Below are 18,573 nucleotides of genomic sequence, written 5' to 3'. Positions count from 1 at the left end.
GTGTGTCACACTGAGAGCATAAAAGCATGACAAAACCATGCAGCTAATACCTCATCCAGCTAATCCCTCCAACATGTTCATTTGAACCGTGCTGCAGGTTGAATAACCTCTGACTGATCACCTAACTGATGAACTTGGGTTATCTATAGCTCTGCAACATGATTTTCATTATCGATTAACCGATTAATTATGTTTTTATACAACTGATTATTAATTGTTTCTGTACAATGAAGCGTCCTGTTCCTACAAACCCTGATGTGATTCTTTATACTGCCTCTTCACTCTGGCCAACAGTTCAACAACCAAGAGATTCAAATTATAAACATGAAACGGACAAAAAGAGTAAATACTCAACTGGTAATTATTAGATGTAATGGACAGATTACCGTGATTAATTATATTTGTGGCTTTAGCTACTAATTAATATTATCAAAACCATTCAATTTTTACACAAATATGCAATACTTAAAAACAACAACAATAACATACATAGGTTCTGGCCAGTTGCCGAGTCTGTGTTGTATGACCATATGGCTGCATGTTGGTAGCTCAAAAAGCTCAAAAACAAGGATTTAGTGTCTTTGACCTTGAATAAAAGGGACATTTTGAAGCTTGGAGTCAGGTTTTCCATAGATGCTGCATTACAGATATACATACACACACACACACACACACACACACACACAGATATACTGTCCTAATGTGAAAGAATCTCCTGCTACGCCCTCTTGTGCTATAGATGATTAATGCAGTGTGGGAGCATTTAAAGGTACAGTTCACCCAAATATGAAAAGTAAGTCTTTATCTGTCATGCTCAGCTCCAGTGAAGATCAGTAGAGCCACTAAACAAACAGTGACTAAAATTACAGTACTGAACTAAAACACTTATACGGAAAATCATACAGAAAGGGTGTCCTGATCAATACTGAAAGGTTTCAGTGTTTTAACAGGGAGTAAAGCGACCAAGTGATCAGAGATGAATGAGCTTTAAAGACACTTAAATTAGCTCAGAACATCACTGCTAAAATATGCACATTTCAGCAACATGATTCAAGTGTTTTAATCACTGAACAGTGTCATATTTGGGCTATGGTATGTCATTTTTTTTAGGGCAAGATATAAAAAACGGAGCCCAGACAGATCAGAGAAAAGAGGGCAGAGAAAATCAGCAGCCATGTTGATTTTTCATTTTTATTTTTGAACCATCAGAGCTCTTGCCTCTGTTTATTTTCTGCCTTTTAAGGTTATATATTGAGTACAGAGTATGGAGCTACAAGAGCAAACTCACTGTGTAAGAAGATCAAGAAGAAGACTAAATCAGAGTTTCCAACCATGGAACATCACCAGGGGTTGCTTGATAAGCAGAAATATTAAATATTAATACATTTCTTGGTTGTAAAAATATATTAGAAGTCTATGATTGAACTAGATTTAACTATTTGAAATCTATGATCCTTTCTGTAAAATCTACTTGCAGTAACATCCAGACTGTTGAAAGCAATGATATCTTGTACCCAAACTCAAATGACAACTTGGTAACTCTTCACAAGAGTCATGAAAATTTTAGTGACCTCAAAATGAGGTCACAGTGAAATGCTGCAGAAACTGTGGACTGAATCTAAATTTGAGCGTGAACTGCTCCTCCTGTATGTTATCTCAGTAACTGAATATCCGCATGCGAGAGCTGCACATTATGGCAGCAGATCGACTTTAACGGCAGCAGATTGGAGAGAGACACAGAATTCGACCACCGTGTGTGGAGGCAGGGAAGGTGACAGAGGAAAACATGCCAACATATGGCTGCACTGGGACCGGGCCAACTTCAGGGCTGCCGGTTATGTGGTTTCCCTTCTCTGGTGTACTACAAATCTGAAATATTAATCAATACTCTTCCCTCCCCCGTATGAGGCGCTTCATTTATATGTTTCTCTGTCAGACAGATCAAATACCAGTGAAAGAACTCCAGTGTCACTATGATGAAATTCTGAAGAAAGATGGCTGTGGATCTGCCTGTTTGCAGGCTCAGCTAATGAGACAGGGACAGACTGTTGTGTGTGTGTGTGTGTGTGTGTGTGTGTGTGTGTGTGTCTGTGTGTGTGTGTGTGTGTGAGATGGCACTGTCTCACTGGGGAATATCGATCATAGGCCTCCATTCATTCAGCAATGCCACTGAAGAATCACAGCTTCTCCTCAGGCAACATTGTAAGGACCTCTGAGTGTATGTATGTCTGTTTGTTTGTGTGTGTGTGTGTGTGTGTGTGTGTGTGTGTGTGTGTGACATACTGACAGTATAAAAGCATGACAAAACCATCCAGCTGATCCCTCCAACATGTTGATTTGAACTGTGTTGCAGGTTGAATAACCTCTGATCACCTAACTGACAACCTTGAGTTTTCTGTAGCTCTGCAACATGATTTTCATTATCGATTAACCAAATCAATTGTTTCTGTACAATAAAACGTCCTGTTCCTACAAACCAAGATGTGATTCTTTGTACTGCCTCTTCAGTCTGGCCAACAGCTCAACAACCAAGAGATTCAAATTACAAAGATGAAACAGACAAAAAGAGTAAATACTCAACTGGTAATTATTTGAAATTACCTTCGTTATTGTGATGATATGTGGTAATTATATTTGAGGCTTTAGCTACTAATTAATACAATCAAAACCATTCCATTTTTACAAAAATATGCAATCATTATTCTCTAAAACTAACAACATTAACATAAAATAGAAATAGCTATAGAAAGCTTATCCCCATTTATTTTCGTTTGTTTACAAGCCTGTGGGTTTGGCTATGATATGTTTCAAACTAATTAAAAATACTCCTGCTAAACTCCAAAATCCAAACAAAATATGAGAGAGAAAGCAAAACGGTGACAATAATGAAGCAGCTGTCATAAGGTTGCTGAAAACTCACTAATTAATCCTGCATACACATTAGAATAGTAATAGATAATACAGTGATAGGACACGCCAGCCAACTATTAAAAATCAAAACACGCAGTAAGTCACTAAAGGGACACACAGCAATAAAACAAACTTATCATGAAGCTGTTGTGGGGGAAACCTACCAAAGACTTCAGTAAAAGCAAAGCAGAAAAAATGCCAGATAGCCTAAAAGGCCAATAAAAGCTCATTATCTGAAACTGGGAATAATAAAGCTGCTGAGTTTTTGCCTAGATTTTTGGCTGGAGCAGATTTGGTTGACGACATATTTTAAGTGTATGGTTCTAGTGGGTGCATGGAGCACACAGCTTTCCTCGGTCCTCTGGGAGCAGAGACACGCCCAAACAAAAAACATAGGACTCAACAACACATTCCGACTTTAATCCGCAAAGCTGAGCGGGGCCAAACACAGCGGCAGCAGCTCCGACACAGCCAGCATCAGCACCTTCAGCTCTGCAGAGCCGCGCTGGCTCATCGCTCATTGACAGCCTCCAGTCCCGCAGACAGGCAGGCAGGCAGCTCGGACCCCCCTCCCCAGGCTTCCTCCACCGGGACTCTTACCTGAAGCTGGCCGGGGAGTTCACCTGTATATTGCGGCCAGGCGGTGGGCTGGTTTTCCTCTTCTCTCGGTCCGCCATGCAGCTCCGTTTTCATTCCTCCATTGGCTCCTGTGCAGCAGCCCGGCAGACACCTGAGAGGTCCGGCGATGCTGCGATAGGGTGCTGCCTTCGCGGGCTGTGGGAAAAATGGAAACTCAGCTAAACTGTTCAATGAATATTGGTAACTTTGAAGTTATGTAAAAAATGTGTTCTTACCATTGACTGTATAAAAATAATGGACGTTGACTCGTGTTTTGAAGCCTCGAATTTGGCATTTTGACCATCGCCATCTTGGATTTTTAGAGCCAGAAGTGATGAGAAGTGACCATATTTGGACAAGAGGGTGGAAAGCTAACTGGTAGCTTTGTTAGCACGGTGCATTTACAGTTTATGGTTTACTGTGATGATACCAATGGGAACCAATAGGAACCTATTTATAGGAAACTATTTATAGGTTCCTTGTTCAGACTCGGAACTACCCGCTTGGTTGTTCAGTTGTGTTTTCACTTCTACTGTATGTATAATATTTAAATAGTCCTGACATTAAAATCACAGGGAGTAGCCAGGTATGCCTGACATTTTAATTCCAAGCCATAATTTCCACCACCAAAGACCCCCAGGTGTTGGGTGCTATAGCTGACCCTTTTTCAGCCTGACTAAGAGTTTAGATGTGTAGAGTATCTATCTCATATCAATGCTGAATATGTTGTAGTTTTTCTTGATACATTTTATATTGTAGTATTCTCTCTCTCTCTCTCTTTTTTAAGGTTAATTATGTCGTTGTCTAATGAGTTAGTAGGATTCATGGGTACTGTAGGGGCCAGACATCTAGATCTAAATGTGTGTGGTGCTGAGCCAACTGATGACCACTGATGTAGCAGCGGGACCAATGTTTATGGTGCCTGAAAATATTATACATAGCCTTCCAATAAATATTCCTTCACATTTCTTGGTCGATGACTGACCTATATACTTTTTCTTTGACAGTTTTTAGTATTTTAACTATTCACTGTGTCATTCTATCCTGTGTGTTTTGTTGAGATGTGTGTGCTTGTGTGTGCTCTGCTGTGAATACTTTTAAATTGCCCCACTGGGGATGAATAAAGTTGTTTGAATTGAATTGAGCTGACCATCACTCTAGGGTTTTGCAACCCTAATGGACTCATTTTGTAGCAACGGATTTCAGCAATTTCTAAATTGGTAATAAAAATCAACAAGTAGAAATGATAACCAGCTATACAAGTAAGAGAAGCTATTAGATGCAAGTCGTAAAATCAGAATCACAAAATATTTTTCTTTAACTTCTATTTTACAATATGTAAAAAACACATATCATGTACCATATCCAATGAGAAGTCACGAATCTGATGTCAAATAATGACATTGACATTAGCAATATGATTTTGGGGGTGTCAAACAGATAACACACAGACTGTGCCACTTTTCTGCTGTAATTTGTGTATCAGACAAAAATGTTCATACAGTTAGTACAAATTTAACACGGCATTAGGCTCTAAAAGAAGGTCTTTCCTAGGCCTACAGTTGTATGTTTTTTTTTTTATTTTTCATTTTGTAGGAAACCTGTTGTTGGCCTAGTTGGTAGTTTTAAGTCTTTATTTCATCATTAAACATTCAACTATTGCAGTCACCGCTTCATTTGACAAACCAAAGAACAATCAAAAGGCATCCTCCATCATGAAAACTGCTTTGTTACTGCATCCATCTTGTCATTTATTGTGACTAAAACAACTTGAAAACACATACTAACACATTGTACTGTATAGTTTCTGAGTTTGAAGTTTACGAGAAGACCTTGAAGGCAGCAGGAGCTCCCACAGAGAGGAGAGGGCTGAGAACTAGAGGGAGAGGATGAAAAACACGGTGGTAGATACAAGCTGCTGTACATCACCTCATTTCTCTTCTGGTCTGGACTCACTTGAAATATCTAATTCAGTAGGCTATATTTATGAAATCTGGTTCTGCTGAGATTTCTCCTGCAGGTCTATATACCAACTGTAGCCTATTAATCCCTTGTAGTGTTGAGAATGAAAGATATTAGATTTGTCTTTACATGATAAAATAAAACAAGCAAACAAAACAGTCACATCAGAGACGGTGTGTTGACATACCCCAAAACTGACCACTAAGTGGTCATGTCACAGAGAAGCCAGCAGAGGGCAATGATGTACAGAGAACGCCTGCATATGTATACCTTCTAATCTCTCCTTTTTTCTTCTATTCTACACCTCCCCTGTCCTTCCACCTTTCTTTTCCTCAGTTCCCCCTTTTTGACTCCATCAGTTCCCTTTCTTTCTTACATTTTTTTCTTATGGATTCACTCCCAAACTTCCTAAAGCATCACATTCAAAACCTGCACTGCAACATGTAAACTGTAAATATATCCAGGTATCTATAACTTACACATTCATGTAGAAAAGTGTAACTCAAAAACGAATAGGTACAAACACACTACTGCTTCACATATTTTCAGTGCCAACTTTAGGCCTTTCAGGACAATGTTTTTGACAGTAAACTTTGTAAGACAGTTTCAGTGGACAGTTAGAATTTCAGAAAAAACTCTTGAAGTATTGATAAGATTTGTGATCTGCAGACCAATGAAAGAGATTCTCAGCAAATGGCTAATGATTTTTAGCTATGCTTAGGGATGGCAATGTCAATTGGTCCAAATATTGGATGAACTGCCAAGACATTTTGGCATTCATGAATTCAAATGACTGTCAATCCCCTGACTTTCTGCAACACCACCCGCAAAGTTTTCAGTTATCCATTGGAATATCTCAACATGGATTAGATGTATTGGGACAAAACTTGGTACAAACAGTCATCATAACACAAGTTTAATGATAATCAGTGCAATTAAATATAAGCAGCATTTTCTGTGACACCTAAAAAACACAAAACTAAGCAAAACAAAAAAACTGTCACATGAACTTTTAATACAGTTGATTTGTTTTATCTTACCACCAACATAATTTTAAGCATTTGAAAGATTGGCAAATTATAAAAAATACAGCAATGATTTAAAAAAGCAATGGCACATGGCTTTGCAGTATATTTTTATAGTGTTGACGCAAGAAGGTGTACAGTAAATGTCATAAAGCAGAACTGAAAGAGAGAAGCATTTTAACTTCTGCATTTATCAGCAGTGCTGCTAAATGTGTTGCTTGTGACTGTACAGATAAACAAATAGTAACCAATGTACAATTAAAAGACCAAGTCAACCAATGCCATAATATAATATACATTAGAAAAACTTGTGAGCCAACAAAATCAATTAACTAAATCAAATTTAACTGCAACTGAGTTGATTCGTGTCTGCAATTCATCTTTGTTGTTTGCATATATGATGTAATTACTGTTCCAGTACCAGTTTGCTGTGCTGAAAATCACTACACACTACACTAATGTTCATCTGTATGTTATGACAACACAAGCATATTGACAAAAAGCCGATGTTAAGAGAACAGTCTTGTTTTTTTACCATCTGGGTCTCATTTTCATTATGTACATAACCAGTTATGTTGACATATTGCTCAAACACTTAATTACTGAGATCTTGGATTGCAGCCACATCGCTAACAGAGTCCAGCGATCAGATCAGTGGACTCTGTTTAACCCAATTATATGAACTGAATGAAGTGTATTTAGAAAATAAACACAAATGCTATTTGTTACCCAAACTGCCTCCTGTAAACACCCATTGGATTTTGCAGAGATACATCCTGATTTAACTTTGAACTGTCTGACTTACAGTCATGCATACATGGTTTTTTTTGTGGTGTTTTTACACAGGCTGTATGACCATCTGACACCTCATGATGCTGACCGTTGGACTCTGAAGTAGTGATGTTGCCATATGCTCAGATCTCAGCAATTTAAAGTACAATATGTTTTTTCACTTTCTTGCTGTGAGTTAGATGAGTTGATTGATACCACTCTCATATCTGTATGCTTAAGCTGTACGGTTGGGACCAGTAACTTCCTGGAGTCTAAAATGGGGATTTGACATTTTTACACTTCAGATTTTGTACAGATTCATCAGACGACATACAATGTGTTACTTAGTGAGATTTAGAGGTGGTGGCAGGTGTATTGTGTTACTTTTTGGAAAGAGCCAGGATAGCTGTTTCTTCCTATTTCCAATCTTTCTTTATATTTACAGTTGCATAAAGAAGTATCAATCTTCTCATCTCTCTGCAAGAAAGTAAATAAGCATCTTTACCAAATGTTAACTTTTCAAACTTGTCATAATGTTGTCATAGCCAATGACAGCCAAAATCACAAAATTAACACCATGATAAAACTATAATATTCCTTTGAAGAACTAGATTTTAATCAGTTGCATTTCCAGAATGGTCTGGTTGTTGATGTGACATCTCAGTGGTTCACGAGGTCGATGCTGTGTTTCTCTCTTTTGATGTAATTTTCATCAAACTCCTAATTACAAAAGAGGAACTGGAAGCAAAACACATTTTTGATTGATTAGAAATTAAACTCAATGTAAACATAATTTTTATTTTGCCCTTTATCTTTCATTATATGTAGACATTAATTTTACCTTTTGGAAAAATCAGCTCCGTCCGTCGTGTGTGGCCTCCCTGGCAAACTAATTTCTCTTCCTTCACACTGTTTAAAAAAGACAAAAAAAAGACAAAATATGAAAAGTGGGATCATGTCATCTTTGCTTGAGGCACAAGTCAGTCCGGTGCTGAGTATTACCATTAAGTCAGCCAAACCACTTTTGATTCAGACAAGCAATTCTACTGGAGTGGAGTAATCAGCTCAGTGTGGGGCTGATTGCTCCATTGCTGATTGATACTGTAACTGGGTGGGTGCTGTGAATAATATATTTCTCACAAATGTAGGTGAATAAAACATCAGTAATAATGTAAAGTATTTATAAGGATGAAAAAAAATCTATATAGATATGAAAAAGCATGAGAAAGAAAATCAAAGTAACTGAATGTAAATAGTTACAAATATTGTTCTAATTACTGAGATCAGTGGACAGAATATTTTGTGACGTAGAAGTAATAATAATACATTACAAGCACAAACAGGGCCTACCCTAACCCATACATCACTTACAGGTTGTAGAAGTCAGCGTTGCTGAGCTCCTGCCAGTCTCTCCAGGTGAAGTAGTGTGGACAGCCTTTTTCTGGACAGGGTGTGTGCACCTGCTGGGTCAGTCCTGGCCACTGCCTGGACAACACAAACAGCTTGGACATCACTGCCAAGATCAGATCCCACAACTGCCGAAACTCTGAGGAAAGAAAACAGCTGTCTGTGTTGTTGCAGTGCAGTCTCGTTATGAAAGGGTGATTATAGATTTTTACCATTATGCTTGTCAGGTCTCCTGCAGCGTATCTCTATGAAAGGATCTCCATCTTCAATCTTCTGTCGCACCAGAGCCAGTCTGTTTCCGCAGCAGAGGAGACACTGCTCTCTCCCCACCCAGTGAGTCGGGTACAGGAAGCACGTCTTGATGATTACTCTGGTGGTTAGACACAGTCCATAAAGGTAACTTATGGAAGTTTATTTGTGACAAAAGTATTCAAAAACTAATTTCAATTGTTTGTCAATACAAAAATTGAGACATTTTCAGGCTGTATGTCCAGATTTTAGAGTGTACAGGGATAACATGGTAAGTGCAGAACAAGTCTTGATGATTACTCTGGTGGTTAGACACAGTCCATAAAGGTAACTTATGGAAGTTTATTTGTGACAAAAGTATTCAAAAACTAATTTCAATTGTTTGTCAATACAAAAATTGAGACATTTTCAGGCTGTATGTCCAGATTTTAGAGTGTACAGGGATAACATGGTAAGTGCAGAACAAGTCTTGATGATTACTCTGGTGGTTAGACACAGTCCATAAAGGTAACTTATGGAAGTTTATTTGTGACAAAAGTATTCAAAAACTAATTTCAATTGTTTGTCAATACAAAAATTGAGACATTTTCAGGCTGTATGTCCAGATTTTAGAGTGTACAGGGATAACATGGTAAGTGCAGAACAAGTCTTGATGATTACTCTGGTGGTTAGACACAGTCCATAAAGGTAACTTATGGAAGTTTATTTGTGACAAAAGTATTCAAAAACTAATTTCAATTGTTTGTCAATACAAAAATTGAGACATTTTCAGGCTGTATGTCCAGATTTTAGAGTGTACAGGGATAACATGGTAAGTGCAGAACAAGTCAGTTTATTTTGTAAAAATGCAGGTCCCTGTTTTGTATGTATATCCCATTTACACGTAACCTGACGCACCAGATGGTTTGTTACACAGAACCATCTGAGATGTAGGAAACATGTTGTTATCTATCACTTCTCACTGTGTCACACCTAAACCACGCCCATAGCTGCCAGTAGTTCTAGGATGCTGATTAGTCTGAACCAATGGTGGTTTGGCCACAAGCACATAACTAAAACCTGAGAGGATGGATTCTCACATGATCTTGTGATCTTGTGAACTTGAGAAACCAGCTGCCTCACAAGGTAAACGCACACGCACAAGGATTCACATTCTTGCAAACTTCAACTGATTGTCAGTTAGTAGTGAAAAAAGTACCAAGAAATGTAGCAATGTGGCAGCAAAATGCAGAGAAGAAGAAAACTGCAAGCTAGCAAATGCAACAATACAACAAAATACAAAAAAAGGCAGATTTTTACAAAAAAATCAATGTTTGGTTATGAATATATTATTCATGAAGTGATGAACTTAAATGTTTCATTTGGATCAGAAACTACTGTATTTCATAGACAAATTTAAAATGATGAAACATGTTCCAAGCTATGCTACCTGTGGAAGAAGCCATGAGGAATCTCAGGAAGGAAGTACATGTGGACACTGAGGTCATCTTGCTTGTCCTCACCCCACTTATGGCACACTGTGATGTTGTCCTTGAGGTAGATGGGGAAGAGACAGGCTCCATCTGGGTCTCTCTTTTCTTCCCAGGCTGACTCCCACTGCTTCTCACCGGGGATGAAATCTGATGCTTGGGGGTTCAGGGGGCTTCCGACAAGAGTGGGGAGGCACACCTCAAAATGCTGCAGTAGGGTGAGAATTATGCCTTCCTCCTTCTTGGTTCCCACCACCTCTCTGACCAGGTCATCATCGTCCACAACCAGTTTCTCTATCTCTCTGCGCACCAAGATGCGCATGGCTGCATTCTGGAGGATGCCTCTGTACCTCAAGTCATGCACCCAGGTGAACTTCTGTTTCACCAGAGCCCCTTCCTGCATGAGGAGGTCTCTGGAGACCCCCTCCAGCTGCTGCACCAGGTCATGTCTCACAATGCTCTGTGTTAACAGGAGGAGACAGGGGGAGTTATATAAAGATTTGTGAGTCATGTGTGGGCCTTCTCCAGAGATAGTCCATTAAAGGGTCACCTTGGAGTAGCTCCATTCTCCCAACACCTATTACACACATATTTCCATTCCTATCTGGTTGTCAGGCATTCTTGACATAATAGGCCTGAAATACGTTGGTACAACGGCAGCTGGTGATTAAAGAAGCCAGGCTGATTTTTGGTTTTCCTAAGCAAGCTAAGGTGGTTTTGCACGGAGACTCTGGAAAACCCGTTTGACATTTAGGTCAGAGGTTGTAGAACAGTCACCTGTCAGTGCCTTATCCACATTTGCAGGGGGTATTGGTTATCTGAGGCAGATACAATTTCAATATAAACATGCAAGGAATAAAAAATATTGACCACCAACACTGCACTGCAGTCCTTTTCTCTGCTTATTCTACTGTTGGCCATGTAGAGGGCAAATGACAAAATGAGTCGCAATGTAGGTTGCCCAAAAACGGCATATAGTTATGTTTGAGCGACAAGTGCCCTCTAGTAGCAGTAGTAATTATGACCTGAATCACTGGCACAGTTCAGATAACCCAAGCCATTAATTTAATGTTAATTTTCTTTGTAAATTTGTTATGTAATTTTGATTGTGGTAATATTTAACATTTTCCAAATCAGCAGAAACAAAACTGATCAGGAATTAAGGGGTGCACTGATAATCATAATGTGTCCCAGAGGGCTTCATATATGTCCAAGGAAGCTGATTAAATTTTTTTTTTCCTTTAGTTACAGGTTAATTTACAAGAAGTGGTGTATCTTTAGGGTCCATAAATTATATGGGTACCAGTGCAGTGCCCGTTCAAAACATGCCTGTTTAGAACAGGCTGATTTCTCAATACCTACAGAGAACAGTGCCCGTCCCCTAAACGCCTCTCACGCAGACTATAGGTAGATGCTATAATTTACGGATGCTCCCTAAATGCCTCACATGCAGGCTATCAGTAGACGACAATTTTGAGTTGAGCTGAAGTTGATCGGATGAACTTTAGTGCCCGTTCAAAACCTGGGACATCCTGCACCATGTCTTGAACATACATACAAATTGATATGGACAAACATACATACATACAGAGAGATTCCTTGCTTTATATAGAGAGATAATTTCCCTGTTAGAAATGAAATGTAACCACTAACCTTGAACATTGAGATGAGAAAAGAAGGCTGGATAAAGACTCTGTCTCTTAGTACATCGATGTCTTCATACCAAATGATCACCCCAATCCGGTGCAGATATCGCAAGAGGGATCGCAAGATGGAGTGGAGACTCTCTTGGCTCATTTTAACATGGTTCAGAATTAAATCACTCAGTTCTTCAAGTAGAATAATACCTGATATCAAAAAAGGAACAAATTTCAATTAAGAAATTTAAATTTAAAAAACTTGTTTAGTACCCGTTCAAAACGTACCTGATCAGAACAGGCCGATAACTTATTATTTCTCATCAATTGACAAACATATCAATTAAAATAACAGGGAATTAATAAATTAAATGGTTTTAATCCAGACAGAAACTTCACCAGTGAGACTAAACTGAGGTTGAACTGTAGAAGCAGTTTATGGCCTTCCAGTAGTTGATTCTGCTGCCAATCAAATGTGTCTGAGCTCCTATTGGCTAGTTTTACTTCCTCTGCCTTTTTTCTCCTGTGTGCACTTGTTCTTCACTCTTGGGCAGCTTAACTAAACGGGCAGCATGCCTTTGTCCTGCTCAGAAAGTCAGAGCCCAGAGCCCTGCCCTGCTGTGATGTGTTTATAACCAACATCCCCTGCTGCACCCAGACACAGAGCTGAGCAGCTCACTGTTTGCTTGTTTAATCAAAGTTTATTAAACATGTCCAAACAACTTCACACTCGACACTGCACTTCCTTGGTCCTCAGCAGTACACCCACCTAGTGTGAACTCAAGTCAGAGCCCAGAAGCCCCGCCCTGCTGTGATTAAACGTGTTGCGTGTGAAGTAGATCGGATGAACGGTTCTTGATATATGCAAAGGACAAACATACAAACATACATAGACAGACAGACAGATATTCCTTGCTTTACATAGAGAGACATAAAATATTTTTTACATAAATTTTCTATAATACTAATGATAAAGTGTACAGTACTTGGACTTTAAAATTGACTTACCGTGTTGGGGAATTTCTTGTTGTGCAACAAGTGTAAGGATGGCTTGCTCCACTTCTTCATAACTTTTCGGTAAGATGCTCTCAGCACAGAGAAGCACACTCTCTGATTGAATGCACATCAGAATATGACTTCTGAGTTTGGCAATATCCTCAGTCCTTTGGCAGTCGAGAGTTACGAGATCCAGAACCTGAACAAAAGATTAGGGCAGCTGTGAAAGGTTGTAATTAATTTTAAAATAATTAACATTGTATTTACACAGGATATTGTACATGTAAAAACTGTAGAAACTTGTGCTTCATATAAAAAAACAGAAACTTTCAAGTAAATACATGAGTCGAACTGTACAGATGCTTAAAAAACAAATTTAGAGGAAAGCCTCATAAGGACAAAAAATATTATTAAACCAAAGTAAGACCATTAAAATAGTAACATCATCCCATCAACTATCAGTACCTTTAAATTGTATCCCAGTAGGCAATCCAGCTCATCCATCTGGTCTGCAAAGAGAGAAGAGTCTGTGTTTTCCTCCAGATTTTTCTTCTGGTATTTTAAAACAATCCTCCTGTTTGCCAGCATGTTTTTGACCTTCTCCTCGATGTCTTTCTTTTTCTCCATCACCTCCTCCTGGTCGCGGCACTGGTCGCAGTGTGTTCCCACCAGCAGGACCACTGAATCAGGCACACGCAACTGTATGTTGTTTATCCAGAACCACAGTTGGTCTTTGAAGGAATGTGGGTCTTCAATGCTGTAGCTGATTGAAAATCAAAACATTTTATCATGGGCTCATTTCAAAATCGTATCCAGTTGTCTTTGTTTCTGTTAGCTACAGCCATGCAAGTGGCTCTGTGAGGTTGTGCTTATCACAACAGTGCTTTGAGCTAAATTCTAATGTTAGCATGTTAATGTGCTGAATACTGTATGTGAATGGAAACATGCTGACATAGGTGCCAATTTAGGCAATTATATGGTGACCATATCAAGAGAACAGTATGGCATAGCGGAGAATAGGTGGAGTAGAGGTTTAACCGTAAGCTAAACCTGTGTCCATTATTCCTGTATCAAAATTTCCTGGTGTCCTGACAGTGTCCATTATTAGTTTTGACAACTCAGTGGTTTCTTACAGTAAAGTGATATAAAAAATGCATCATTCTGTATAACCTTGTGAACCACTGCTGTCTGACCAAATTAGTTCTAAAAGCTGCAGAATAGCTTTCAAACTGAGGCTGTTGCATATAGTACAACACATCCCTCCCATTAACAATGAGATCTTTTAAAAAAATGATAAATTTTTAATACAAGAAAAAGTTGCCCTATGGCACTACAACATCCAGGATGTCCAGTGAGTGCCCTGTCTCTGCTGGTGGTTGAGGTATATATTTGTATTGTTGAAAATATTTAATTCTGTCGATGTAAACATTCCATCTCTCATAGTAATACTTATAATTATTATAAAAATCAAACATTTCAGGAACTACTGCCTTAAAAGGTGATTAATCAAGACTATTACACTTTCTCACCTGGCTAAATCAATAGTAAGGATGACAAGGGCTCGAGGTGTGATGAAGACATGGTGTGTCAGGTAGTACTCTTCCTGCCCTGCAAAATCCCAGAAAAGGAAACGGACTTCCTGGGTGTACAGTTGACTGATCTCGATTCCCTCAGTTCGGTCCTCTACTGCTACTGCAACGGGCTTCCCCTTCCTCAGGCTGCGGCAGAGTGTGGACTTCCCTGCCATGGAGGAACCCAGAAACATGGTCTTGACTGTCCAGGCACTGTGTGTGTTTGGGTTCTCCTCCATTTGAAGGAAGTAGCTCTGGATGTCCATGACCCCTCCATCACAGACCTCCTCTGGGGGGTACCTCAGCGGGTTGCCTGTGGCCTTGAACACTGTCAGCTCACAGCTCCTGTTCTGGAAGAGCTGGGATGGAAGCTCGGTCAATTGGTTTTTTTTAACCAAAAGCTCCTTCAATTTTTGGAGACCAACTAGTGCTTGGATGTTTTGCAGGCAGTTCTTGGAAAGGTCCAGGTAAGTGATACTGGTGCACTGGTTAATATCTGAGGGAAGCTTGGCCAAGCGATTGGTGCTGAGTTTTAGGAACTTTAGCCTCCTTAGATGAGGAAAGATTCCCTCTGGAATAGATCTGATATTGTTCTGGTTCATGTAAAGTCTCTCTAATTTATGCAGGTTTTGCATTTCCTGAGAAAACTCCATTATCTTGTTCCTGGAGAGATTAAGCTCGGTCAGGTGGGTGAGTCTGGAGATGCCAATGACCCGTTTCAGTTTGTTCCTCTGTAGGTCCACTCTTGTTGCATATGTTAGACAATCCTTAGGAATGGACTTCAGTTTCTGTCCCGACAGGTCCCATTCCTGCCAACTGTTTCCTGTGTTATAAAGGAGAATGTTTACAGGCACAGTAATATCACATTTAACATCTGCAGCACTGTTTCAAAAAAGCAAGTTTACCGCGTTGTCTGGATAAACTTTGCAGAGTAACCCCAGTACCAACTCTTTCTACATCAGTCCATTCTCCAGGATTGAGGTTGAGCTGGAGATTACGTTTGCCCCCTCAAAAATGTAACTCCTGTAAGGTATTTAGTGTGTCAAAGCATGTGCCTTAATTTTGGTAGACAGCTGAAGGACTCTTGTTAGGAGGTCATCAGGAGTTTAGCAGTGTTCATTGGTAAGGCTAGGTGTTTTATTATTTTACGACTGTGTTTCTTTAATTTTTTATTACTTTATTACCCTCTCTCTGTCAAATTCCTACTAGGACATACTGTATTTAAGCTGAGACTGTTTGATTGTTCTGGAGAACGGCTGTGTGCCCTTCTCAATGCTGGCATGTAAGAGTAAAGAGAGAAAGATTCATCACTCTGTGTTTTAATTTTTCAGAGAACTTCAATGCTTAAGAAATTCTCCTACACTCCGCAATTGGTCAGCTTGGGCTATAATTGTGTTTTCCTTTTCAGTAATCTACAATCTAGTGAAGCATTTTTTGCTTACCCCCCAAAAACCCAAAACAAAATAAAAAAAAACTCAGAAATAACAAAGACTGTTGGGGAGGTCAATGGGTCGAAAACATGTGCACAGAAAACAAAGACCATAAACCTGGAGAATGTTATAATGATCTTGAAATTTAATTGACTAATCATTATTGTCTCAGACAAAATCAGCAGAAAGAGCACCAACGTTAGCCCAGTTGCTACGTACGGTGTGTTGTAAATTCCTGGTTAAAAGCTTACTGAAAGACCCAAAAGCCATAGAAACAATCTTGATGTGATAACTATGTTGCACCAGCAACAGACTGAACGTACTACCGAATGGAAGAATCAGCAACAGTAACATCAGGGTGTTATCAGGGTGGTGATGCAATCTCTTAGTTTAGCAAATAATATAGTCAGAGACTACGATTTAAACAAAACAATTTGAATCATCAAAGTGATTTATAATTTCCACATGTTCATTCCGAACACATAATCTTGAGGAGAAATAAAACTGTCTTGCAAATTAAAACAGAATATTGAAGAGAGGCAGAGAGCATTTTGGTGGGACACCACCTCTTATTTACAACAACACAAATGGTATTTGTTTTGGTATTTGAAGTAAGTCTATCTGTTACTTGTTAAGCTTTAGTATTGTTTTCAGAAAATAATGTTTTCAAGATATAACACTTCACTGGGCGTTCCTCACCTTGAGCAAGATGATGTTATGCAAAAATTATGGAACAGTGCCCCTATTAAGAAATCTCTCATCTTGATATTTCTGTACTACAGACAGCTAAGTCAACATTCCCAACAGTAATCACAGACTGCTAACAACATTTAAAGAAAATGATGGGTTGCTTACTATCTACAGAGGCCATTTCTTCAGATATTTTCCTCAGCTGTTTTTGAGCCAGCTCTCTTGTCGGTGATTTCCTCAGGAAATGAGCAGAGAGGGCTGTACACACAACTAGTTATCCTCATAGGCATAGGGAAGTGAAATTACCATTTTACTGTCATTCATCAGATTATTTATTTCATCCAACCACCCACGGATCCATCCATCAGATTAGCTCTCCACTCACTCAGCTGCTTTCAGATTGAATTTACCAAAATTGTACTCCAAATGTGCTTTCAAACATCAAACACAACGCTCCTCAACATCATGTATTGATACCAGTGCTGCATTTAATGACTGAGAGTGTTGCTGAAATAAACTATCTAAAAAATGTATGCAGTTCGAGGTATCTTGTCAACAATTTCATAGTTGATTCTTTTATAATGGATGATGGTGGCCTACGGGGAAATTGCTTTTAAGTCTGCAAGAGATTTTTTTTTTTGCTGTACCACTGTTTGCTACTGGGTCATAATGGCTGAAAGCAAACAAATAGAACCTCCACTTGTAAAAGGTGGTGATAAAAGTTGTCACCTCTTCAGCCCTGAATGAAGGCTTGGGGCATGTGTACCTGTCTTATTAACTTTGCAACATAGAAAGAAACTATTTATGCAATTAGGTCATTGCAGGTAATGGTACTTTCTTTTTGATGTGAATTCTTCATCTTTCTCTTGATTCACCCTGGATATGCCTTACGCTTTTATTTGCCCTAATTCAGTGACCCAAATACCCCTCTGTTTACACAGTGGGTCATTTTGCATTTTTACTACCGGACCTCAGACAGTCTGCATGCCAGTGGTGTGCAATATTGATCTTACTGGTAATACAGTCAGTAGCACTAACACATGTTTTTAAATTTACTCAGGATTAAATGACTGGCCCTGCATGATGCAAGTTTGAAATGAGGATGTTCCTATTTGTCTGTTTTGGGTGTGTTCTGCTTCCTTGGCCTGTGAGGGAGGAACTCTGTGTCACCCATGCAGCAGGCAGTTCAGAAATACTTAAGTCTAAAGAAGACACATATTTAAAATTTGAAAAAGGTATATGAATTGTTGTGAAGGAGCTAAAACTTGCAAAACACACTGGTCCAGTGGTCCCTTACAATCTTTACAAAAAACAGAAAACAGCAGTTGCTCCATCTAGTGGCTTGATGTGATTACAACATCTCCCCCCTCTCTTCACCTATGTTTTCTTCACAGCTTTTAATTCTAAACAAATGTAACTTAAATGTAAATGTAACCTTGTGGCATCTTTTTTGCAGTATCTCAATCATTCATCGTTTCATACCAAATTTCCTATATCTTAATCTATGTCATCATTTTCTTCAAACCTTATTAAAGAAAGCTTTTTAAATAATTTCAGCCATTTTTTGCTCATTTTTATTTATTGCTTGTAGGAAAACAAAGGCTACAGTCCTTCCATGTTTTGTCTTCGAATCAAGGCTTTAAGGATAGATGGCGTTGTATTGCTGTACATATTGTAAGGCCCCCTGAGGCAAATCTGTGATTTGTGATACTGGGCTTTACAAATAAAACTGACTTGACTTGACTTGAATCCTTCAGCTGACTCAGTCCTTCTTCCACAGTCATTCTTTACATTTTCTACACATTGTGGCTGTTAATATAACTATAATGTAGTGCACA

At 38.9% G+C, this 18,573-nt stretch overlaps 2 protein-coding genes across 3 annotated transcripts in view; both read right to left on the bottom strand.

Moving 5' to 3' along the window:
* LOC121900169 (C-Jun-amino-terminal kinase-interacting protein 1-like) overlaps positions 1-3,782 on the bottom strand; it is a 54,259-nt gene extending 50,477 nt beyond the window's left edge. Inside the window, exons 1-2 of one of the 2 annotated variants that reach the window (XM_042416229.1) lie at positions 3,765-3,782; positions 3,511-3,684 (exon numbers count right to left, since the gene is read on the bottom strand). In XM_042416229.1, the coding sequence (XP_042272163.1) occupies positions 3,511-3,587 (77 nt within the window). In that variant the 5' untranslated portion in view covers positions 3,588-3,684; positions 3,765-3,782. Of the gene's footprint in view, positions 1-3,510 lie in introns of both variants that reach the window. The other variant, XM_042416218.1, reaches the window with a different exon arrangement.
* Positions 3,783-7,949: 4,167 nt separating this feature from the next.
* On the bottom strand, positions 7,950-16,962 carry si:ch211-210p4.6 (malignant fibrous histiocytoma-amplified sequence 1 homolog). Its single transcript, XM_042414405.1, has 10 exons — positions 16,901-16,962; positions 14,574-15,438; positions 13,510-13,807; positions 13,057-13,243; positions 12,065-12,258; positions 10,372-10,871; positions 8,906-9,063; positions 8,658-8,832; positions 8,128-8,195; positions 7,950-8,024 (listed from the first exon to the last, which is right to left on the bottom strand). The coding sequence occupies exons 1-10, from the start codon at positions 16,914-16,916 to the stop codon at positions 8,011-8,013; spliced, it is 2,475 nt and encodes an 824-aa protein (XP_042270339.1). The 5' UTR covers positions 16,917-16,962; the 3' UTR covers positions 7,950-8,010.
* Positions 16,963-18,573: the final 1,611 nt, after the last annotated feature.

This window comes from Thunnus maccoyii, chromosome 1 (genome assembly GCF_910596095.1).
Source record: "Thunnus maccoyii chromosome 1, fThuMac1.1, whole genome shotgun sequence".
Taxonomy (NCBI): domain Eukaryota; kingdom Metazoa; phylum Chordata; class Actinopteri; order Scombriformes; family Scombridae; genus Thunnus; species Thunnus maccoyii.
This window is presented reverse-complemented; position numbering and strand designations above follow the sequence as displayed.